The sequence below is a fragment of the Nyctereutes procyonoides genome, unplaced genomic scaffold (assembly GCF_905146905.1).
Source record: "Nyctereutes procyonoides isolate TBG_1078 unplaced genomic scaffold, NYPRO_anot_genome, whole genome shotgun sequence".
Lineage (NCBI taxonomy): Eukaryota > Metazoa > Chordata > Mammalia > Carnivora > Canidae > Nyctereutes > Nyctereutes procyonoides.
The window spans coordinates 22,777,414-22,803,517 of NW_026575120.1; the positions used below are offsets into that span (position 1 = coordinate 22,777,414).

Here is a 26,104-nt window from a genome sequence, read left to right on the forward strand (position 1 = left end):
CCAAAGGTCCAATTTAAAGAGATAGTGTGAAAAAATAAAAAATAAAGTGACAGTGTGTACAGTCACAATGGCTCAGACACAAACTGTGGCTAAAAGAAATTTATGATAAAAAATACAATGGCAGAAGTCGGAGCCAGAGAGCGAGAGAGCACACCAGCACACACACCAGACTAATCCACTGAGCCAATTTCAAAATGAGAAGAGGTTAATTTGAGAGACTTCACAAAGAACGGGATCCAGTCTCCAATTCTTTAAGCCTCCTAAAAGGCACTGGGGGGTGGGGCGCTCATCAATTTATCTGAAGCAAAATATTAAAGTGTCTCTGATAAAGTGTGTGTGTGTGTATGGTATTTATCTCTGATACTACTTTTTAAAAAATTTTATTCATTTATTTATGAGAGACACAGAGAGAGAGAGAGACAGGCAGAGACACAGGCAGAGGGAGAAGCAGGCTCCATGCAGGGAGCCCCATGTGGGACTTGATCCCGGGTCTCCAGGATCCCACCCTGGGCTCAAGGCTGCAATAAACCGCTGAGCCACCCGGCTTCACGTGGAAAAATCATTTAGCTGGTTCTAAGAGTATAAAAACTACGGTCAGAAAGCTGATCTCATATTTACTGAATGATGAGCTTTGAGGTAGAAGGACTGCATTCTGTCAGGTTGCCGACTCCTTGGCATGGCACACCATTTTCATGTCCGGAAGACATCCTGGGGTTTCCTCAGAGCTTTCTCACTCCATACTTCTAATACTATTTGTTTTTATTAGGCCAAAGAAAATCTGTGCACCTTACCAACTGTCAGTTTTCCATTCAATGTTTATGAGGACATACACAATAACAGACACTGATTGCAGTAAAATTATTCTGACAAATTACTGAGACTGCAGTTGCCTGTCTTGGGAATCACTGTGGAAAGGGCTGGGTTGTCCTCCCTGTTCACACATGTGTGTGGTGGTCTGTTCATCCCACAGTGGCTGCAGGAGACACGTCACAGGGACAACAGCAGTTACATGCAGCAGCCGTACAGCTTGGCTTGGGAGCACAGAGCCCTGGCAGAGGGTGATTCCAAGAGATTCCAGTATAAGGTGGGGCCAGGCGGGGGCTCAGTCAGGGGGTTAAGGACCCACTCTACCTCTACGTCCCAGATGTGTAAAACAGCAGCAGTCTCCCATAGCAGCACACACCCCATGCCCAAGGTCAGCCTGCCACTGTCACCATCACAGACGTGGCTCCAAGGCCACAGCATGATTTCATAATGCTTCCGGGCCACTGGCCTCCTCCCACACTTCAAGTTCAATCTCGGACTTCTCCTCAACTTCTGGAACTTTAGGATTCCAAGTTCAGTATTAGCAGAGTCCAGCATCAGCCACCCCCTTCTTGCTCAAAGAGAAACCTGAACGCTCCCCAAGATGGAGCTGCTTTCTACCCTCAGCCTTCTTCTGCTGGCTCTGCAGGTAGGGAGGGGTCCTTCATGGCTGTCAGTGCTGTTTCAGACCTCAGCTTTGGCTCTCACATCATCAAATGTGTCATGCCTACCCTCTGCTTCTGTCTGCTGGACCAACCACGGCTCTCAAGTCCCAGAGTTCGGCTCCTGTCTCATCATGGTCTCTAGCTGTCTTTAGTCTTGGCAGAAACAATGCTTCCTGTCCCCAGCCTCTTGGGTCCCTGACTACTGTCCTCCATCCCTCAGCAGCCGCATCCAAGACCTGGTCATCATCAATGACCCACCTTTCTGCAATCTCTATGCAGCCCCATTCTTACCACTACCTTCGACCTCACCACCTCACTCTCTCCCAGACAGTGACTGCACCTTCTTTTCACTCGTACAAACAATGCCACCCTCTACTGCCTGGTCAACACCTGGACTCTGGCAAACCCAACACTGTGTCCATGCCACACAATCAAGCTGTGGTCTGACGCTAAGGTCACCACCACAAAGCTCAAGTGAGTTTCAACACTGCCCACCATCCCCCGCCAGCACATCCACTCCTCTACTCCCCTAGGAGAAGACTCCATGCCTTCTCTCCCCTCCTAAAACCTCCCCTCCACTTCCCAGCTCTTATCTCCTTTCAACCTATACCAGGAGAGAGCAACAAGACCCCTCCACTCCACTGTCCTCCCCCACTGCCATGCCTGCAGCCAGGCCAATGGGTGCCGGGTCCCAGTGAGGACAAGTTCCCCCTTGCCTGCATCCATGATTTCTTTCCTTCTCAACTGGATGCTGGTTTTCCCATCTGAAAATAAGAAACTTTCTCTCAAGCCCATTTCCTCCTACCAATTACCATCCAACTTCTGTTTTAGCAAAACATCTTCAGAGACGGTCAGTGCAATGTTGCAATACCCTCCCACTTCCATGCCCCTAATCTCTGTCCGGTCTGCCTGAGGCAGGCATCTTCACGGTGATACCACAACCACCCTGTCAAAATCCCCAAGACCCCTGCAAGTCCACTCCACAGCCCTGTCAGCAGAGGCCACATTCCTCTGCTGCTTGTCCCCCACAACTCTTTCAGCTTCCTCCTTCCTACGCCCTGCAGGGTCCCTGCCTGTCCTATCGGGGAGCCGCAGGTTCCAAGCCACACTTCAACATCCTTCCCCTGGGCTTTTCACTGGGTGCAGGCTCTACACTTGCCTATGTGCCAACCACCCAACTCTTACTAACTGTATAGTGGACACGTCCACCCACAGATCTAGTTAACATCTAAAATGTAACACATCCAGAACACAACTTCAGGCCTTCCCCCCTCAGAACCTTCTCTCCCTCATCACAAGTGGTGGCAAGTCCATCCTTCAAGACCCCCTTGGCATCATTTTTGCCTCCTCCCTTCCACACACCCATCAAGTCCATTCTCAAATCCTGCTGGCTCTGTTCTTAACTGTATCCAGCATCTGACGGCTTTCCACCATCACTGCCATCACCCCAATCTGAGCCACCACCGTGTGTTACCCGCATTAGTGTAGTCTTCCCCCTGCCGAACACCGGCTTCCACCCTTACCTTCATACAGCCCACTCCCAACAGGGAAGCAAGAATGACCCTTTCAAGAGAGAAACTAAATCAGGTCACTCCCCTGCTCTCCAGTCACAGCCCATTGTGCTCAGAGTAAAAGCCACAGCTCTTAGATTGGTTTGAGGTCTCATGTGACTCAGGTCCCACAGTTCTTCTCTGCTTTCATCATTCCACTTATGCCATATCATCTCTTTTTGGCTTCTGGAACACTCAAGGCATGGTTCCACCCTCTCTTCTTGCTGATCCCTCGCCTGGAATATTCTCCCCTGAAACACGAACATCACTGGCTCCCCGACCTCTTTCAACTCTGACCTCTGCAACAAAGCCTACCCCTGTGGCTCTAGTTACAGCCACAGCCAACCCTGGGCCCTTGCTCTATTCTCTGTCCACTAGCACGCCGCACACGTTCTTACTGTGATGGTTCTGGCCCACTGCCCATCTTTGTTGGCTAGAAAGCAAGATCACCACTGCAGAAAGCTTTATTTTTTTTTCAGTGATGTATCTCAAATGCCAGAGATATAGTATCTCCATCAACGTGTACTGAACAAATTCATGAAGACACACACACTCCATATCCACTGATCAAAAGTAGTATCCTAGCCTCAATAACATGGGTCTGTAATAACATTAGAGGTTATTCACTTAACTAGAGCATACTGAGTGGAACACTCACTGTGCAAACATTCTCACTAGGCTATTTAGGAAGAATACAAACTCAGGCATTTCCACAATGTCTTCCACTGCCCTTGAAATTTAAAATTTGCTCAGTACTTTCCACCACATCAAGTTTGGCCCATCAAGCTGGCATGTATTAGGGAGTTGGTGGGGGAAGGAACCAAAGAAGTCAAGTCGTTCTTACAGACTTGCTCATGAGAACCTGGCCACGGTACCATGTGACTTTATCATAGCAAAAGAGACACGTACCTTGGACGGGCGTCACCACTGCCCCTTTGAAGTGGGGGTTTATGTGTATGTTCTTGGGCTGCTGTGGGGTCACGGGGGGAGGGGTCATCATCACCCTCGGGGCCTCTATCTGAGGGGGCATGTGCACTCCCTGAGGAGGGGAGGCATGGTGCGGGTGCTGCAGGGGGAGCAGAGGCTGCAGTTGCTGCTGCTGGAACAGACTTCTGATAGGCTGCTGCTGCGGAGGCGGTGGCGGCGGCGGAGGTGGTGGCTGAGGCTGCGGAGGAGGAATTAATCTTGGAGAGTGCGTCTAAAAACCACCCAAAAAAAAAGAGAGAGAAAAGTTCACAGAAATCAACATTTGCAAGAAGAGTACAAGAAGGCTAACGCCTTACAGATTTACACTAGTTACAGTAAGAGCGATAGTGGAGAAGTAAGTTCAGTGACACCTGCATAAACAGCAAAAAAGCTGCACTGCCTGTCCCGGTGAGGGCCGCTGCCTCACGATGTGGATCAATCTCAGGGCAAAGAGGAAAAAATGGTAGTCTTAAAATCACTTGCATGGATTCCAAAAGAAAACATTTTGGTTCAGGCAATAAACCTGCCCAGAGCGAGCCAAGCACTGCGCTACAGCCAGAGCCCAAGCTGCCCTCACCTCCAGCTAGCCAGTCTTGCTCCTCCTCCCCGCCTCCTCCAGAAAGCCGGGAAGAAAGACGGGGCTGTGCATAAGTGGCCTGCCAGAAATGAGGCCTCAGAGGAGGATGGAGAATGAGAAAAAGCCTCACTCCCCCAAGAGGGTGGGAGAGACGAGGAGGCAGAGATGTGTCACACAGGGAAAAGAAAGGAACAGCCTGCAGCAGGCAAAGAGACACACCTGCTGGGGGAAGCAGGAGAGCAGTGTGGCCACAGCCATGGAGACAGAAGACGGGCAGAGGCAAGGATGGGAAAACAGACAACTGATGCAGTCAGGGGTGGGGGGGGGGGGTATGTCACACAGTCCTGAGGGGAAGGATGTGGCTGCTGAGTGCTGAGCTGACCCCGCATCCTAAGCCCCTGTGGAAAGGTCAGAGCAGGAAGAACGGGCTTCCTCCCGACAGTGTGCTGCAGGGGGTCCTCGTCACTGTCCTTTTACAAATCAAGCAGTTGGTCGGCGAAAGAGCTGCAAGTAGAATCCACTCCAGGTGACTCCACAAGTCCTGCTAGTGGCCACTCATCAGACTGGCCACAACTAAGTAGCAGAGGGAGCGCCACGCCACTGACTCCACCTTCCCACAAGAATGCCAGATGATGGAGGCCTCTGAATGCCAGTGCCGAGGGAAGGGCTTGTCGCCACAGCACACAGAGTGTATAAGGAGGAATCAGTGATGTAATGTGGTGGACGGAGTTACTAGGGAGTGACACAGCCCTCCGCAGGCCACAGCAAAAGTCGAATGGAAGAAACAGCCAGGCCTGGACAAAGAGCAACAGGAAACGAGACATTTCAGAGAAACCCATGGAATTCTGAAAGCAAACTGAATATGGTCTTGGTCTCGGGGAAGACTCTTCCAAAGATTCCAGGACTAGCCTCCTCCATCCATTGCTAGCCATGCACCCAGAATCCAGTGTGTTCTCTATTCTAACTCATGGGGTCTTGTCTCACTCGCCACTGAGCCCCCACAGAGAGTACCCTGACTGACAGACGGTCACCAGAGCCAAACGTGGACCTAACAGACAGTGAACACGGGGCAGGGCCACCCACTCAAGAGCACCAAGGCGTTCTAAGGAAATCACGTGCTGTAAACTGGTGAGTTCGGGGGTGTGAGGTGCTCATGTGGAGGCACAAAGGGCAGCAAGAAAGCACAGAATCAGCAGGGTCAGGGCTGGAGACTCACACTTGCACAGAGAGGGCGGGTGGCAGGAAGGTGACACCGCCCAGTGAGAGCTCTGACCAAAAGGAGGGCTGCCAGGGTAGCGGCTGAAGAAGAGAAGGAGAGCACAGCCCAGCCCCAGGCAGGAGAGGATCAGGGAAGAACAGCAGGGACGACCGGACCGGGAAGGCAGCGATCCTGAGAGCACCCTCAGAAGGGGTGAAGGGGGTGCCAGCCAGGTGGCAAGGGACTGACCTAGAACATGTTCTGATACAAAGACATAAGGAAGAAGATTCTTCCCAGAACTCTGAAGAGCTCTGCGGTGGGGAGCAATCAGGATCCAGAGCGTTCGTGACAGACATGGATGGGAGCGAGGTTATGTTCCTCTCCAACAGCTCCGGGCCTCCCAAGAAAATGAAATTTTAAAAGACCATGACTAGCAAAGGTGAGTACAGAGCTTACAGCCCAAAGCACCACCAGGCCGAGCAGGTCTCAGCACAGGCTTACTTCCAGGGCCCAGCTCAGTCATGAGAGTTCTGGAGACAGGACACACCCAGCAGGGGCCCAGGCTGTTTTCCAGTTGGCTAACAGTATTCAAAGGCTCACAGCTCCTCTCAGCCCAGCCTCTCCAGGGAGGCCAGCGGGGCATGCCTCCTCTCCTTGTGGATATAAAGTTCCCTTTCCAGGATCAGAGTTATGATTACACACAAACAGGTCTCCGTGTGTGGTTGCTCCCTCCTCCCCAAGGAGGCCATGGCTGCTCAATACATGGCATTCAGAGGCTGGGAGCGAAGGTACAAAACAGAGATGAGAAAGAAGGAACTAAAGGTCCAGCCCCTTTGCTGTTTGAGAAGCTTCAAAACAAAATAGTTGTATGAGCAAACAGCATCATTAATATCATCAACTTCTTTATATTGTTAATTAAGCCACCGACTTCTCTCCCCTTCCTGGACTTCAAAATTGGAATTCCCATGTTACAACAGTAAGGCACCTTACTTACAGGTCACAAGTGAATGCATCTAACGTTGACCATTTCTACAAAGAGGCAAAGCATGACTTACCCCTAAATTCAAATAAAAATGTACGAGGGACATGTGGTAGACACAGTGAACATGTATTTGTACTAAATAAATTTATCTTTAAAGATTAACTTCTGAAGGAAAAAGCCATAAAATGCTAAAGCTAATTAAAATAACATAAAAATCACTATACTTCCTTTCTCTGCTTCTACAATATCTCATCTTTGAAATGCGCAGAAAACGCAAATTGAGCTGAAGTTCCAAGTGTACGATTACGAATAGGATATGATAGTTACTCTAAGAGAAACTGCTACACTTAAGGGAGAAAACTCTGGCAAACAGTACAAAGGGGAAAACTATTTTTATGAAGTGAACAATACTGCCTAGGTTCTACACAGACGTATGCACCATTTTGAGCATGGATGCTCAGGAGCAACAACCCTCTACAAGCAGGGAGAGGACAGAAGCCAGGCTCCTCCTTGTGCTTCTTGTCCTGTTACTTCTTTCTCCATAAGTAGCTGCATACTAATTCTTTTTACTACACAAATACCAGGAGGACTGAATTTATAAGACGATAGATGAAGTTATGTTATGAAGACACTTCAGCCGTTATTCCTACTACGAGATTTTAATTTCAGAATAGGATATCCACACCAAATATGAAAGCCACAAGGGTACATTTTCATTTGTTCTAAAGCCTTGGACTAACGCAAGAAAAGTAAACATTACCACGCCAGGAGGCTGTGTCGGGAGCAGAGCAGGTCTGTGATCTTTCATTCTTGCACGCTCGCCACTGTCTCTCCTCTGGTCTCCCATTCCACGACACACTACCGAGCCTCCTCTCCTTCCTCCCCGCCTCGAACCATAGCGCCCCTGCTTATGCTGTCGTTCTCGCTCTTCAAATTCAAGCAACGCAGCTTTGGCTTCTGCTGAAAGCTCTATTTGAAAAGAGGTATACATGTTAGATATTTCAAACAGCCTAAACTAGATTCACAGGGAGAAAACAAGGAAAGCACACATGATAAGGACACCATGAAACAACAAATGCCTCACCCCCAGGACATGACTAGTGGCAGCAAGCAGGGCCTAGCCGCCGACCCTCGCCGTCCGGTCTGTTTGTGACCCCCGCTGGATGAAGACACGTTCCTCCCATGAACCACGTAGGGAACACAGGAGCCTCAGCAAATTTCAAAGTATTTTCAATTGAGACCACACAAATGTGCAGAGGGAAGCTAAAAGGAGGCGGGCCAGGGCCCAGCGATCACTGCCGTCAAGCCGCCGCAGTCACTTTCTCCCTGACAGCATGCAGCACAGGCCAGGAGCAGGCTCTCCGGGCCCACACCAGCACAATGTCCTCAGTGGGACCAGTACCAGCAGCATGGATATGCAGTGACACACAGACTCAAAATGAATAAAGAAAACAAATTCCTGCTTATTCTGATGTAAATGAAACTATTAATGAAATCACTCAAATCAATTTCATACAATGGAAAAATCATTTAATATTATTTCAGATTTATCAAAACAACAACAAAATAAACCTTTACTCTGAAAAAGACTTCCACCCATGCAATCTGATAATGGAAGTTAGATGAGAGCAAAGTTGCAGAAGAAAAAAATCTCATTAATGCAAACGCTTTTATAGGACGACCCAGTAGCTGCTCACCTCTCTGACCACTGCTTTAAGGATACAAAAACACGGATTCCAGCCCTAAGCAGCTTCAGTTGGCATATTATTCTCAATTCCTAAAAGAGAAAAGCTGACTTATTCATATACGGTTCCTTCACTTTAAAATATGGCCTGAACTGTGATATCTTATATTAGCAAGTGTATACCTCCTGAAGGTTTCACTGAATCCTGAGAGGCATTCATATACTCTCTTCCACAGTGAAGGGCAAATTTTAAACATTACCAGTTTATCTCCTACACCTTGGATTCCATAATCATCTCCAAACTCTTCCAAAATTTCTCAGCCACATTTCATTTTCTTAATATTGTTTCTGTGGTATTACCCTCCCCTTCAAATAAATCTAGACCCCATTCAAAAGAAAATTTAATCTCCTCTTAACAAGCACAGACTTTTACTCTAATCTTGACTACATGATGGGTTCACATACACATTTTATGCGGTGAATCAGCAATTATTTTTCTAGTGGTTCTAAATGTCAAGATTAATTTCACTATCCCCAGTAATAAAATGGTTTCAAATGACATCTTTAATCAGCAAGTAAAAATGCTTTCCTCCAATTGAGACAAGCTGTCACAAAAGGTCACCAAAATATGACAGGATGGAAATTACATTTGTAACTTCAACTGAAATGTTAATTTCCTCTTAAGTGTTTTCTGAACTATGTCCATATCCTAAAGTAAAGAGATATAGCTCAATGTAACAAAGTTTTACAACGCATTGTCCTTTTCCAAAATGTGCTTAAGAAAAACACTTGCATACATAGGATTTTATACTAGTTGGACTAATACATAATGAATAAATATGAAATACACAGCTTATATGGCAAAATAAAAATAACAAATGATAGTCTGAAGTTTTTTTTACAAGAGAATTTGGATCAAGTAATTTCTAAACACCTGTAATACAAGGACCATTATGTGAACTGAAGGCAATATCCTATTGCTGGCACCATCAAATCTTGAACTGTTTATTATTAGATGAAAATATTCTTCCCACAGATCCTTGGTCTTAAAACTAACTAAGGATATTATTTCAAGAGAACATTATGTGGATATAATAAGAATGTTCTTTAGGCTAAAGCAATAAAATACAATTTAACATACTACATGGGCCAATGAAATCTAGAATATCATGAAATCTAGATGCTTACTCATAGGTTAATGGATTAAAAAGGCCTAACTAACAGAAATGTAGTCTTTCGTGTACTGCTAGTACTGCTCTCAAAGAGAATCTCAGGTCTACCTCCCAGGGCCAAAGAACTGGCAGCTCAGAACTTCTGTGCTGAGACCTTAGAAAAACCAGTCACTGACACCTACTTTTTAGAGATGGCTTTTGACATTTCGATTCAAAATACATCACTCCCTTACACATGTATGTTCTAGAAATCCTTCTCAGCTGGGATCCACAAGAGAGTCAAGCACTTATACCCCACGGCATCGTTTGTACATAATTCATGAATCTATCTGCTAAGCATGTGGTTTTGTACCATACTCAGGAAAACTGAGGAAAAAGTCACATTATCTGAAAGGCTTAGTTCTCAGAATGCTGGTTGAAAGCCCCAAATTCTATATGAATTCAAAATACACACTGACTCAGTATTAGGGTCTATAGCTGCCAGACTGTCCTATATACGAATCTGTGGTCTCCCCATTTAATGATGGCGTCCCCTATCTGAATGCAAGAAGGGCTGAGAGAGAGAGAGACCCAACATCCTTTTGAGTTTTGAAGGGAACTCACTGCCTGCAAACAGACCAAAGGGTCAAGAACGGGGATGCCAGAGCATCATGATTTCAGTCTTCTTTTTAAGGAGTGGAAGGTTCTCAATATTAATCAATGATATCACAAGTTAATTTTTATTTGTATTCAAAATGTTAAAAGACATCATTTGTCAAAAAACATATCATGAGACAATGTATGGATTCTGGCAGCAAGACATTTTAATCCCATTACAAAGAGTAAACAGCCTTATACAGTCAAATAAATATAATTATTTCTATATAGGACCTGACACTGGTATCTCTCATCACCAGGAAACACAAATAAATTAGAGGGTAAAACTTGTGCAGATTTCTAGTTTACCAAATAATGTACAGTTTCTCTTTCTCAATCAATTATTTTTTTCATTTGGGGGCACCTGGGTGGTTCAGTGGTCACGCATCTGCCTTTGGCTCAGGGTGCGATCCCAGGTCCTGGGATCAAGTCCCACATCAAGCTCCCCAAAGGGAGGAGCCTGTGTCTCTGCCTCTCTCTGTCTCTCTCATGAATAAACAAATAAAATCTTTTAAAGTTAAAAAGAAAAAAAAAAAAATATATATATATATATATATATATATATATATATCTCATATGTAAAATTACCCTTCTGTGCGGGGGAGAGGGGGTGTTGGGTGGATGTGGGATCAGGCTAATAAGACTGTACTGTTTTAGGAAACCAATCTGTAAATGGACAGAAAAATCCATTTTGTACTGGGAATAAGCCTAACTTGAGTTACCAGAAAACTCATGTTTCAAACACTAAGCCTGCTTATGTCAGGGGCCACATGTATGGAGCAGAAAAAGATATATTTAAGCATCATTTTCACTTGGCCTACTACCCAGCCAAATCTGCACAAATGCATTTATTTTTTAATGTTTAAAAGAATGGCAAATGTCCAAACTCTTTATGTTTACAGCCCCTCTACCACTAAGGACTCCAGACTCTCTCTGTATTTTTTTTCCTCCCTCTGTATTTAAAGGCTCCTGCTTACCTACCACTAACCCTTCCAACCTCTTCTCTCAGGAGGTACAAATGACCACGAAAAGAGCGAAAGGAGGCAAAGGTCCTGAGATGCAGGAATGAAAACAACACAGATGATGAGCACAAGCAGGATGGATACCTCGAGACATGCTATCAGTGCCTGGGGCAGGTACAGTGCAAAGAGAGAGAACTCTGGTTGAGGACAGGAGGCTGGCAGAGGCATTGAGGTTCAGGGAAAGGCAACCTCCACACTAGCCTACAGGGAGCTGGCTACAGAGGGAACAGCCCTTGGTGTTTGACAAGTGATCTCACATTCTAAGAACCTGTAGCTATCCCAGTTACTATGATGTGATACATGAAGTTCCCCAACTTATATAACACCATAGCCACTACAAAACTGTAGAAAAGTGATGATCCATCCCCAGCCCAACCCTATGCCATCTCTAATAAGATGCTGCCCATTGCCCTCCAGGGCTCAGCCAGGAACACCCCTCGCCCTTGTTCATCTTACTCTAGCCCAAGCCTGAGATGTCTGCTCCAGTGTGTAAGGCTACCAAGTCCTCCTGCTGAAGGACACATTTTGTTTTTCGCTTATCCTCCTATTTTAAGACTTTTGCTTCATCTCCTTTTACCCAAGGCCAACTTCAGATCCTCTTTCTTAGAAACTTAGGTTGTCCTGCTTTAGATCAACTGGCAACTTTATAGCATAAGTTGAGAAAAGTCCAGGAAACTTTTGGGTCAAAAGGCAGAGGAGGAGGAAATCAAAGGGCTAAGAAGTAGAGACTGCCAAGAGTCTAACAATCTCTCCATAAATCACACCTAATAAATAACATGGTAAGACTGTCTCACTACTGTTAACGTGAATACCCTGGGAGCCTGGTGTCCTCAGGTAGATTCACACCTACCACTTATAGACATGTGCTCATGTTTCCAAATGAAAGGGGCTATAAATAATAGTTTAAAAAATAAACGTTATGACTGAGGAGTTTATTTTTATTTCCACCAAGACTCGTACGTGGGTAAACCCTCTGTCCTTCCACCCTTCCACGCTCTTCCTTAGAATACAGTATAATATCCTAGTGGTTCTCAAGGTACAGGTTCCAGAGCAGCAAGAATAGCATCACCTGGCAACTCAAGAGAAATCCAACTTTCTTGGGTACCAGCCTAAACCCACTGAATCAGTAGAGCTGGGAGTGGGTCTGGGAATCTGTGTTTTAATAAGTCTTCTAGGGGATTCTGTTGCTTGCTCCAATTTGAAAACCACTTTATTCTTTGTAATAGATGCTGGGAAAAAAAAACTCGTTGAGGGGTAGGATTAGGTTAATACTGAAAAGGGCTCTCTGCTGATCAGCAACAGCCTGCTGTAGATCTTTAAAAGCAGGGTTTACTCAGAAAGATGTTCAATTGATTATGTCTATAAACAAATCACCTTATCTCATGAAACATGGAGAATAACATACAGGAAAGAAAAGACAAAAAAGATGGTTATAATGACAATAATAAGTACAAAACACAAACAGTCTGGTCTAGACTTAGCCCCGGCAACCTTGTGTGTCTCAAGAGGGGTCAAATGACCCTGTACCATCCCCACACCACCTTCCTAGAGCCAGCCAGGACCTGCACAGTATGCATGAGAATAGGTCTAGGCCATCAACTCCAAAAGAAAAACTATTTAAAAAAATGAGCAATCAAGTATTTTATTGATATTTTTAATCCAGAAGACAGTCATTTTTATAGAATGACTTTCACAGCACCATAACTCAGCTCTAACCTGGCAAAGACCATCCACTCTCTGGACAGCACACACAATAATCTATGAAGTAGAACTGTTTCTACCTATTTGATTAATCATAATAGTACCGTGGAGGAAGTTAAAATGGAGTGAAGAAGGATGGGAGACAGGCAAAAAAAGTTACCCAAAGTTTCTGGAATGTTCCTTCTCTCTCTAGTTACATCTGAGAGCCTAATAATTGTTCCTTCTTTCCTCTCAGTTTTGAAACGTAATCGTCCAGATTCTTCATCATCATCATCTTCTTCATCTGATTCTTCTTTTATGTCCTTCTGTAGTTCCAAAGTTTCCATACTGCCCTACAATGCAGATACACAAAACAAAAAGGGAGGGAGGCTGAGTTCATTCACATTATTTTGAATGAAATACTGAAGAATGTTTTTTCTATCTATAACAAGGCTCTTTATATTTAAGGTGAAAAGATACTGTAAAATGTTCCATGACAAGGCCATGTGAAATACTAAACTGTTCCAGGAACAAATAATCATCTCAAACATTAAAAAAAAAGTTTTTTAGGAACAAAAAGTTCCACTCCTGCTTGTAATTAATATACAATATATACTGTTGTTACTTATGTTTCTGAGAGAAGAAACATAATTTTTTTTTCTATTTAAAAATTTTTTTCAAGTAAGCACCATACTCAACCTGGGGCTCTAACTCATGACCCAGAGATCAACAGGTGAAGCTCTACCAACTGAGCCTGCCAGGAGCCCCAGGAAACATGAATTTCAAAAGTCCCTGCTGGCCTCAAGTCTGATCCAATTTCCAGCAAAATTCAAAACATTCATTAAACTAACCCTGAAGTTCCATGAGTTATCAGCAAAAATGGAATGTGTGACTTACATTCAATGAGAGTATACTCCTTCCTGTCACACAGGCTCAACACTTCAGGAGCTCCTGCCCTCACCTACCATGACTTGTACTCTAGGCAAGCACTCCAAGTCTGCTGTTAGGTTGGTTGGTCTTTTCAGCCTCCAAACTCTTTCCTCATTCACCCTGACGCTCTACTTTATTCTACTGTCCAGAGTTTGTGCATCACTGCCTCTGGCTCTGACTACTGCAATAGCAAAGTTTTTTTTTTTCTTTCAGTCACGCTAAAACCAGCTTTCATCTTATATTCTGCCAGCATTCCTACAAAAATATCACCTAACCTAGTCCCAACTAACAGCAATTTCTTCACCGACAATTCTTACTCTACCATTAACTTTCCTTTTGATCTCACCACTTTTCACCTTACTAGGTCTCAATGACCTCCTGTGAGATAAGATAGGGACTGAGTGGCATGTTCACTTCAATACTTTTTGTAAACATAAAGAAAACAGAATTCATCCCTTTATTCTCGTGATTCATAATTTTGAATGTCCTTTACTCTTTTTTTTTTTTATGATAGTCACAGAGAGAGAGAGAGAGAGAGAGAGAGAGAGAGAGAGAGAGAGAGGCAGAGACACAGGCAGAGGGAGAAGCAGGCTCCATGCACCAGGAGCCCGACATGGGATTCGATCCCGGGTCTCCAGGATCGCGCCCTGGGCCAAAGGCAGGCGCTAAACCACTGCGCCACCCGGGGTTCCCCTGTCCTTTACTCTTAAAAGAAACAAACATGAACTACTTTATTAGAAAATGCACAAGAAAAAATTTAAATAAACCAAAGATAAAATTGTTTTGTATTCTTTTCCCAACATTTTCTGTGCAAAGAGATCAACTACAAATGCACATACTCATTGCTATATACTTCAAGTCTTTAATAACTTCAGGTGTTCAAATGCCTAAAGATAAAATGATTGATGTAAACTAGATTTTAAGCCTAATGTCTATGATACCTCCACCTGTCAGTATTCTGACTTTAGTAGACCATAGAATTTTAAAGTACCAAAGTCTTGGCATTTTGTTGGTTTGAGATCATTATTTCTGTCTTACTGAATATCTGAAACCAAAATGGGTAACATATATGATGGACCCAGCTAGGTTTCTGTTGTACTACACTCAAATCAAACAAAGGTAAACTCATTTACAAAGTACTCTTTTCCACCTCCATAATGCTCCAGAACAGTGCTTCTCAAATTTCATGTTTATATTCATCACTGGGGATGCTGTTAAAATGCAAATTGTGATTCTACAGGTCTCTAGTGGGGCCCGAGACTCTGCATTTCTAACAAGCTCCAGACTTTGAGTAGCAAGGCCACGAAGGAGAAAAAGAAATGGCTACCAATAAAGCAAAGATTCTATTTCTTACAGTGGTCATTTCTAATTCAACCATTAACCGTAATTTCAGTTCAAAGACTTTCCAAGCAAGTTTAACATAAAACATGACAAGACTGCAATTAATAAAGTTTATTCTGCATCCAAATCTCCATCTAGAAATCTAAAGAAGACAAGAAGGAGGTGAAAATTGTTTCTTTGAAACAAATACTATAACCGACCAAAAACAAACAAATCCAGTCTATGACCCAGCAATCCCATTCCTAAATATTTATCCACAAGACATGATCATTTATGTTCATGTAAAAAAATCTGTCGCAGAGGGACGCCTGGGTGGCTCAGTGGCTGAGTGTCTGTCTTTGGCTCCAGGGTGTGATCCCAGAATTCTAGGATGGAGTCCCAAATCGGGCTCCCTGCAGAGAGCCTGCTTCTCCCTCTGCCTATGTCTCTGGCTGTGTCTCTCATGAATAAATAAATAAAATCTTAAAAAAAAAAAAAAAAAGCTTGTTGGAGAATATTTACTGTTCTCTTTTGGATCACCAAAACTGGATCAACAGTAAGTGAATGGATAAACTGGGTCCACCCAATGTTCATAAGCAATAACAAGGAATGAGCTATTGATACACATGTGGGGTGAAATCACAAAAGCCACACAAGATGATAATACACTGCAACGAGTCCATTCCCAGGATGTTCTCCAAGACAAAACACCAAACTGGTTGCCAGGGATTAGAAGTGGAAGGAAGGTAGGACTACGAAAGGACAGCATTATAAGGTAGTTTTTTGAGCAAATGGAATTCCTAGAATGCAAGCTTCTGGTCCAAGTCTCACAGTCAGTTAAGCGTGAACTACATGAAGCCCTGACCTAACACTGAAGCGTGGCCAGGCCTTACCTGCCTCAACTATAGCCTACACTACTAAACAACCTTCTCTGAGCGAGATTCATGCCTTCAGGCACTGGTTACCACCTCTTATTCTAAATACTGGGCTCAAAAAAGGCATCTCTTTTGTCCACATGATTTACAGAATCAAATAAAATAATCTATCCACCAAACTGCTCACCTTCTCCACAGTCTTTAACAAATACTATCTGGTATTCTATTTACAAGTAAAACTCCAAAAAAAAAAAAACAAAAAACGTAAAACTCCAATGAAGGGCAGTGTCAAGTGACATAAAAATTATCCCAAGATTCTATTGTGTGAGAACTGAAATACGTGAGTCTTTTGTGATCTCATTATTAAGCTTTGCCAAAAAAAAACTCAAAGGTCTGATTTTTAGCTACTTAAATCATCTTGAAAACCTGAGAGATCTAATTGTAACTCTTAACAGAAGGTACATAGGAAAATTATCAAGAAAGTTCTTTAAAAATAGATAACTCTTAGAAATCTTATCACTTACAGCTGACCCCTGAACACAGGTTGGAAACGCACAGGTCCACTTATATGTGAATCTTTTTGATAAATAAATGTATTTTCTTTTTTTTAAATAAATGTATTTTCTTATCACTTTCTTAACATTTTTTACTCTAGCTTACTTTAAGAATACAGTATATACTACACATAACATATAAAGTAGGTGTTAATAGAGTATTTCTGTTATCAGTAAGGCTCCTGGTCAACATTAAGCTCTTAGTGGTTAAGTTCTGGGCGAGTTAAAAGTTATACATAGATTCTCAACTGAGTGGGGACCAGAACCCCTAACCCTAGCATTGTTCAAGGGTTAAAGGTATACATAAAGAATTAGAAAGTCTAAGGGGAAGCAAGACCCAGACCCTGGATATTTTTTTTAAGTTCTCCAGCTAATTCTGAAATGAGCCTGTGATCTTGACGTTTTGAAAGAAAATTCAATATTTGAACTCAAACTCGAGAGGAAAAAACAGGTGGCTCTCTGTAACAGGAAGTGGGGGGAACTACAGAGAACATGGCTTTTAAAAACTTCGCAAATGTTTTTTTTTTTATTTTTTTTTATTTATGATAGTCACACACACACACACAGAGAGAGAGAGAGAGAGAGAGAGAGAGAGAGACAGAGAGAGAGAGACAGAGGCAGAGGCAGAGGGAGAAGCAGGCTCCATGCACCGGGAGCCTGACGTGGGATTCGATCCGGGGTCTCCAGGATCACGCCCTAGGCCAAAGGCAGGCGCCAAACCGCTGCGCAACCCAGGGATCCCCCAAATGTTTTTAATCCTTACAAAATATTTAACAGAGCATAATTCTTTATTATATCATGAAATAGGGATCCCTGGGTGGTGCAGCGGTTTGGTGCCAGCCTTTGGCCCAGGGCGCGATCCTGGAGACCCGAGATCGAGTCCCACGTCGGGCTCCCGGTGCATGTAGCCTGCTTCTCCCTCTGCCTGTGTCTCTGCCTCTCTCTCTCTCTGTGTGTGTGTGACTATCATAAATAAATAAAAATTTAAAAAAATCCTTATTATATCATGAAATACAAATCAAAGACAAATACTACTTCTATCAATAGTGAAAATTTAGGGGCACCTGGGTGGCTCAATCTGTTAAGCATCAGCCTCTTGATTTCAGGCCAGGTCATGATCTCAGGACCCTGAGATCAAGCCCTTAGTCAGGCTCCATATGCAGCAAAGAATCTGCTTAAGATTCATATTCATTCATTCTCTCTCTCTCTCTCTCTCTCTCTCTCTCTCTCTCTCTCTCTCTCTCCCCCCCCCTCCTCCCTTGTTTACTCTCTCTCCAAAATAAAGAAAATAAATATTTTTTTAAATAGTAAAAACTTACCAGGTGGAAAGATGGAGCAATCAAATGGCACAAAAATGCTAAGAAATTACAAACCAATATTCTTCATAAGAAAGACACAAAATTCCTTTAAAAAAATAATAAAAGTTCATGGAATCCAGCATAATATATCACGACGAAGTGAGATTTAGCCAGAAGCACAAGTTTAAGATTAAAAAAAAAAAAAAAAAGCAGTCATAATTTAACAAATCTCAGAGAAAAATCCCAAATATATGTAGATAGCACCCCTGCTCCCAAACCCTCCTCCAGAGATGGCTCTCCAGTCCTTCCTGTGCTTTAAAGGCAGATTACCCTTAGGGACTTGCTTCCAAAGAACAGAGCACAGAAAAGGAAAGACAGTACCTTACAGATCTACTACCTATAACTAGTGAACACAAACTCACCACATGATCAAGGCTAAATTGGCCAGCGAAGTCCTATGCCCAGTGGTATGATGGATGAGAAGGCACTGAACCCCTGTGGCATTCCTTCCAAAAGCCCATAACCCCTGTCTAACTGTGAGGAAAATATCAGACAAGCCCAGACTGGAAGATCTCTATAGGATATCTGGCCAGGTAGACTGGTATGATTGTGAAATACAAGCAAAGACTGACAAACTGGCACAGACCAGAGGAGATGCAATAATTATGAGGGCCCCTGGACTGGATCCCAGAACAGAAAGAGGACATAAAAATTTTTTTTGTTAAACGGAAATAAAGTCTATGAAGTATAGTTAATAGTTTTTTAAAAATCAGTTTAATTCACATTAATAAAAAAAGGATAAAAGCCATAAGAGTATCTCAACAGATGCAGGAAAAGCACTGACAAAATTCAATACCCATTTCTCATTTAAAAATAAAAATCTCAGCAAACTAGATGGAGAAAAGAACTTCAATCTGATCAAACACAAACCTCCACTGAGCTCCTATTACCTACTTGATGAAATATTGAGCACTTCCCCTACCATCAAGAACCAGGCAAGAATGAATGTCTACAGTATTTCTATTCTTTCAAAGAGGTAAAAGAAATAAAAGGACAGGGAAGAAATAAAGAATTAAAGTATGTTTATTAACAGGCAACATGATTACTAAGGTGTTAGTTTTCCCCCAATTTGATGGAAAGACAAGAATGTATTCTCTACCAAAATCCCAATCAGATCAGTAGATACAGGCAAGTCAGTTACAGAATTTATATGGAAACTCAAAGGACCTAGGATAACCAATCTTGAAAAGGAAGACAAAACTGATGGATTTAGACTACCTGCCACAGTAATCAAGACAGGGTAGTATCGGCAAGGAAACAAGAGGTCCCAGAAAGAGACCCAAACTTAAACTTAATTCCCAACATAAGCACCAAGGCAATTCAATGGGAAAGGAAGGCTTTACAACAAATAATGGTGCAACAATCAGATAAACATACAGAAAAGGGGCACCTGGGTGGCTCAGCAGTTGAGAGTCTGCCTTGGGCTCAGGGCACGATCCAGATTCCAGGGATCAAGTCCAGCATCGGGCTCCCCACAGGGAACCTGCTTTGTCCTCTGCCTATGTCTCTGCCTCTCTCTGTGTCTCTCATAAATAAATAAATAAATAAATAAATAAATAAATAAATAAATAAATAAATAAATAAATAAATAAATAAAGTAAATAAATAGATAAATAGAAGAAATCTTAAAGAAAAAAAAAAGTGAAGCTCATACACACACACAAATTTATTAGTTGAGATAGAACATAGTCCTAAACTACAAATAGCTACAAAGCTTCCAGAAGAACGCAAGGGCTAATATCTTTACAATTCTGGGGTAGGCAAAGATTTCTTGGGTCATAGAATTACCTGGTCCTCATCAAATTTAAATTTTCTGCTCATGAAAAGATATCTTTAAGAAAATTTACACACAAGCCACAGGCTCAGAGAAAATATTCACTATACATATAAACATCTGTCTATCTAGGGGTGTCTGGGGGCCCAGTCAGTTGTGTCCAACTCTTGGTTTGGGCTCAGGTCATGGTCTTGCAATTATGGAATGGAGTACTGAATTGGGCTCTGCTCAGCAGAGTCTGCTTCAGATTCTCTCTCCCTCCCCTTCTCGCTCTAATAAATCAATCTTTTAAAAAAAACCATCAATCTTTCTAGAACATACAGACAGTAGATACTGATATATGTATTCTATGTAGAGCATATACAGGCAATATTTATTCTCTATGTGGGGTATACAGACTATGTAAAGCATATATAGACAAAGATTGAAAAGAACACACATCTTTTTCAACAGACTAAAAACAGAAACAAGGAAGATCTCCAAGACCAATCAGCACATAGAACGGCACTTGGTATTCTTAGTTATCAGAGGAACACACACTAAAACCATGATGACATGCAGAGTCCAAGGACTACATGGAAACAAGTGACACTATAAAGTGATGGAGAAGGGAGACTCTCAGGCAGGACCACAGGGAGTACGAAATGATAACAACTACTCTGGGATACCATTTGGTGGTTTCTTACAGGATTAAACATACTTCTACCCTGTCTCTCAGTAATTCCACTCCTAGTTAAAACCAAGGAAAAGGAAAAGGTCCACTAAAAGATATGTAAAATAATCTTTACAGTTACTTTATTCATGGCTTTAAAAAAAAAAAGGAAACCCAAATCTTTATTATCATGGGAATAAACAAATAAGGTACATCCCTAAAGTGGAGGGAGGGGCAGATCTACACAACCATTTGCATGAGTCTCAAAAATATTACGATGAATACAAAAGTCAGACACAGAGTAATCATTACAAACTACATGACCACATTTCTATGAAGTTCTAAAACTGGAAAGACTCAGGCAACAAATTAAGAATACTATCTCTGGGGAGGGAGGGAGGGGGGAAAAAAAGAAAGGAGGAAGAAAAAGAAAAAAGGAGGGAAGGAAAAGAAAAAAGAAAGAATGAATGAATAATGTTCTGGGGTCACAGAACTGCCTCTCAGCAAAGGAAAGTGGTAACTCAAACAAACTCTTGAATCAAAATGCTGAACTGTACACTTCAGATCCGTGTCTATCACTGAACATAATATGGCATCACCATTTTAAGAAGTACTTTTTTTTTAAGATTTTATTTATTCATGAAACACACAGAGAGAGGCAGAGACATAGGCAGAGACAGAGGCAGACTCCATGCAGGGAGCCCAATGTAGGACTTGATCCAGGGACTCCAGGATCATGCCCTGGGCTGAAGGCAGGAGCTCAACTGCTGAGCCACCCAGGCATTCCAAAAGTAAATATTTTAAACAGTGCAAAGATTTCTTTAAATTTCTCTCATTACTCCTTCTATCCATGAAAAAAATATCTAAAATAGCAAGCCTCTTTAAACCATATGTGAAGACAAGCATAATTGGCACTGGTCATCTTTATAATTGCCTTGTTCTAATCTGTTGAGAGTATAGAGATTTCTTCTAACAAAGCAAGAACACTAATTAAATAAGAAGAGTCACCTCAAATAGGCTTTCCAATTGAAATGACTCCTTAGTTGCATAATTCAAATGCTAATATGTACTTAAATAGAGCATAAAGCTCCTAGAAGGAGGCCGTCCTTGTCCTCGTCCTCACTGGGGCTTCCTTCCTTGGCTCTAAGCAACCCAGTCAAGTCACAGCAAATGCTGCAAGAGGTGCAAAGGGCTGGTACATCAACACTCTGCAGACACTTAATGGATGAAAAGGCTAGAAAGACACTAAAACACAGGCACTGTGGCAGATTAAAACTGTTACTCCTCCTTGAGGACTCTATTTTGACTTCTAAAAAAGACGGAATAGCAGCTCTCCAAAAGCAAAACCTACCAAAAGGTACTAAAATTAAAATACCACATAACACCTATTTTTCAATACCTAAAATAATACCATGCATACAAATTCTCAATAACGGTATTATAGACTGATATTCAGTGATTCCTCTACAAGAAAGATAACAAGCCCAAAATATTTGTTGCTAGTGGCAAGACCGCCCCTAAGAAGGAGGATCAAAAGTCCTGAGGGCAAAGTACATCACAAAGAATTTCCAGTCAATACAAAACCAGCAACATAAACAAGGCAAAGGCAAACAAAGCAACAAAGGACAGAAAGATAAGAAAGCAAATACATTTAAAAACAGGCCACAAATACAAATACATTAAATATACAAAATACAAATGCATTAAAAATACTTGGAAGATATATTAAGCAACTTAAGGCAAACTTAAACCACGCTCAGAGACAGACGGATAAGAAAGTAAACATATGAGTGACTTTTTAAAAATACTTTCAAATACTCAATTTAAAATTAAATTATGGGACATACAGCTTAGAAGAAAAAAGCAAATACTATACTTCCTCACAGATGGCATAAAAAAAGAGAAACTAGTCAATCTGGAGAAGAGTTTACTTTCTGCTCTATAAAAAGATTTGTACTGAAAACAACCCTTAGGATGTTTCCTGTGAGACTTAACAGCAACTAGAAATCACAGGAGTTAACAATTGCAATCTGTTGACAAATTCCAGGGTCAAAATTTTAACCATCTTTTGTTTCCTCGTTTATGAAAGTTATTCTAGTCATAGCAAAAATATTTTAAAATATTTGGGATACCATCTAGAGGTAATCACTATCACCGTTTTTGTCTTTATCCATACAGATGTTGAGAATCTCACATACACATTTAGATGTGCAAAGTTACAGGGACCTTAGCGGGGAACTCCACTATCTTCCTCTTTTCACTTTACGTGCCCACCAGAGAGCTAGGGCATCTTCGGGTAACCTATGGCTCCCTATGAAGTTTGGCCATCAGTTGACCCTCTAGAAAAATCTACATTGGTTCCATTTAATCTAAAGGCTGCAAACAACTGGAGCACCTATCTTTGAACAAATCTTTGATGAACTCTTTTGGATGACTTCCGGAGGGTGGAATTACTGAGTCAAAGGACTTTAAAGCTTTTGATGCCATCAAGAAGAATGTAGGGTGTGTAATCTTCCCCTTCTAGCCAGACAATGAGGTAGCTAGCCACAGTTTCACAGGGTGTGTGAGAAGCCAATAGACCCAGGTCACAGGTGAGGACAATGTATTACTCTGACCCAGAGCAGTGGCATTTGGGGGCCAACTCCCTGAGCTGATTCCCAGTGTGCTGTGTGAATGCAGGGGGCTGTGCTACAGGAGAGGTGTGAGTTTAGAGACCTCCAGGAAGATACTCCATCTTTCAAGGCCGTGTGCTATACAAACATCCTTGAAAAGATAGCAGAGAACAAAGGGGCAGTCCATGCTTTGCTCACAAAACATGCAGACATGAGAGACCCATGGAAAACTGTCTCTGGGCAGTTAACATTTCTAAAATGATCCTCCAATAGAATGAGACCACATCTGACCAATGATCTTGATTTTTGCCAGTATTAAAAAAGGTTAAAATGATCAATTTTGTTCTATTTTATTGAATATATATATTTTAAAGATTTTTATTTATTCATGAGAGACAGAGAAAAAGACAGACAGAGGCAGAGGGAGAAGCAGGCTCCCTGCAAGGAGCCCAATGTGGGACTTGATCCCAGACTCCAGGATTATGCCCTGAGCCAAGGGCAGATGCTCAACCACTGAGCCACCCAGCAGTCCCTTATTGAATGTATTTTATATGTTTTTTTTTAAAAAAAAAAAAAGATTTTATTTATTTATTCATAAGAGACGCAGAGAGAGGGCAGAGACACAGGCAGAGGGAGAAGCAGGCTCCCTGTGGAAAGCCCAATGTGGGACTTGAACCCAGCACCCCCGGATCACACCATGAGCCAAAGACAGACCCTCAACCACTGAGCCACACAGGTGTTCCTGTATTTTATATGCTTAATGGTCATTTGATTATCTTATTGTTGGATTACTTTCTCATAATACTTACCCTTCTTTCTATAGGAGTGCTCATCTGTATATACTGAATATATTAACTCTCACATACTGATTATGCTAATTTTGCTAAATATATTAATTCTTAGGCTCACATGTAAATATTTCCCCAAATTTGTCATTTGTTGTAACTCCTTTATGTGTTCTGGGGGTATTTATACATGATCAAATCATTATTTTCCTTAACATCATAAAAAGGCCTTATTACCAAGAGTAGTACAATGGTAATAACCAAGACAACTTGGTGCTCGTTTTTCCTCACTTTCTCTCATGTCCTTAATAATTAAACCCCCAATTTTGGCTGAATACATTGTTACCTCACACTATCTTCATCAGTTTCCCCTACTGTGGGTTACAGCCATGTGACCAATGCATAACTCATGAGATGTTTGCAGAGTGCCATATGAGAACTCCACGACGCATCTTCAAAGTGTGGCATGGTCCCCTTCCATCCCACTGTAATCCACTGTTTGGATGTGGACCATGCTAAGAACGGCAACGCTAGAACTTACCATGCACGCCTAGAAGCAGCCTGGGTACGTGAATACCTGGTGAGGCCTATACCAGATCTGAAACACTCTCTGAATGGAATCTCTCATCATTAGTGAAAAATAAACTTCCAACCCTTGCTGAGTTTTCGGTTTTGCAGGTAAACCTAAGGCCACTTGGTCACCATTATTAAAATGTTTTCTTCTACTCCACTGACAGTTTGGTATGTGTCTATGCATATGTACAAAGTTATGTCTTGTTATTTTTTTACACTAAAAGATTTAATCTGAGATCCACATTGGTATAAGGTAGGGATCCAACTTTTTCCCGGATGATCCATCCTTTCTAAGTATGTCTGAGATAATCTATCGTATTAATACACGTGCTATGAGATCATTTCCTTTAAGGCTGGATCTGATCAATAATGTTCCTCCAAAGACATCTCTCTATCCACAAGATACTTGAAACTGAAAGGCAAGATTACCACTTTTTAAAGTAATAACCCACTTTTGCTTTAATAATTTATTTTTATTTTTTTTGCTTTAATAATTTAATGAATAAAGTTCAGAAACCAAATCTGAAATACCTAGATCTACAAGTCATACCTAGAAGGCACTCAGGCATCACTAATACCTGCTTTTCTTTGACTGCTTTACACAAAATGAGTTCCTATCTCCAGAGACCATTAGACCTTTTCTCATTCTAAATCGTGCTATAAACACAATAATATTATCAAAGGGTAAAGAGACTGTTACCTAAAATACTGGAAGAATAAATTACAAATAATCCAAAATCCCACAAACTAATAAGCAGGATCAAACTACTGGTTTCCCTCTGAACTCTTCATCACTGGGAAGGATGTCTGCAGCGCCCTATCAGCCCCGCCCCTCCTCTCCCCTCAGGGCTTCTTATGAGTTCTTTCTGGGCTTGCTCCAGGTCATAGGCCAGGCAGAGCCTTCAGGACCCCCAGGACAGTGTTGAGTACAACCCACACCCACGTCTGAGCCTCGGTGCAGTGTCGCTGACTGCCAGCACAGAATGGTCAGAAGGAGGGGAATCATCTCCAATTTTACATCTTATTCTGCTTTGTCTTGGTACTTGGTCCTGGTTCCTTCTATAACTGGAGAACCTGGGTAAGGAGTTCCCCATACTATACTTCTATCTTTTCGCTAAGTGTCAAATTATTTCAAATAGCAAGAGATAGCACAAAAAGACAAATCTGCTCCAGCCTGTTAGGGAGGAGAGAGGCTACATCCTGGGAAGGGTCTGCCCACGGCACACAGGCTCACACATTCCATCACAGCACCATACTGAGGAAAAAGGGAAAATAAAGCATTCTGTATGCTGCATTCCTAAAGCACTGGTGTGTAAGGCCTGGAGTAGATGACCTAAGCCAGTAAAATATTACTTTTCATGATCTTTTGAAAAAAGGGAGGGGGGTTACTTTGGAAAATAACTGAGAAAAAAAAAACATTAATAAGGAAAACAAGTTTTTCGATCAACCAATCTTAAGGCTATAGAACAATTTAATGGTTTACCTGCTTGGCTCACCAGACAAGTCCTAAGGTTGGAAAACTGAATCTATTAAGCCCTACACCTCGTACCACCTTTATTCATCCAAAGGACATCTGTTTTCAGACCTAGCCCACAGGTTGTTACCTGTTCCACAAAGCACCGGTGCCTCCCCACCCACTTTCCTCAAAGCGCTCCAAGACATGCTCCCAACCAGAGGGACCCGCCATGAACTCCTGAAAGCAGGGATCTGAGCCTTTGCTGGCAAGCTTCACATC

General features: G+C 42.3%; 1 protein-coding gene across 3 annotated transcripts in view; it reads right to left on the minus strand.

Annotated features, from left to right (window-relative positions):
• The window catches only part of RBM33 (RNA binding motif protein 33), a 137,021-nt gene that overhangs the window by 62,799 nt on the left and 48,118 nt on the right, over positions 1-26,104 (minus strand). For all 3 annotated transcript variants that reach the window (XM_055334648.1, XM_055334647.1, XM_055334646.1), the window contains 3 exons: positions 13,118-13,289; positions 7,503-7,711; positions 3,929-4,217 (listed from right to left, as the gene is read on the minus strand). In XM_055334648.1, coding sequence (XP_055190623.1) covers positions 3,929-4,217; positions 7,503-7,711; positions 13,118-13,289 — 670 coding nt within the window. The remainder of the gene's footprint in view (positions 1-3,928; positions 4,218-7,502; positions 7,712-13,117; positions 13,290-26,104) is intronic.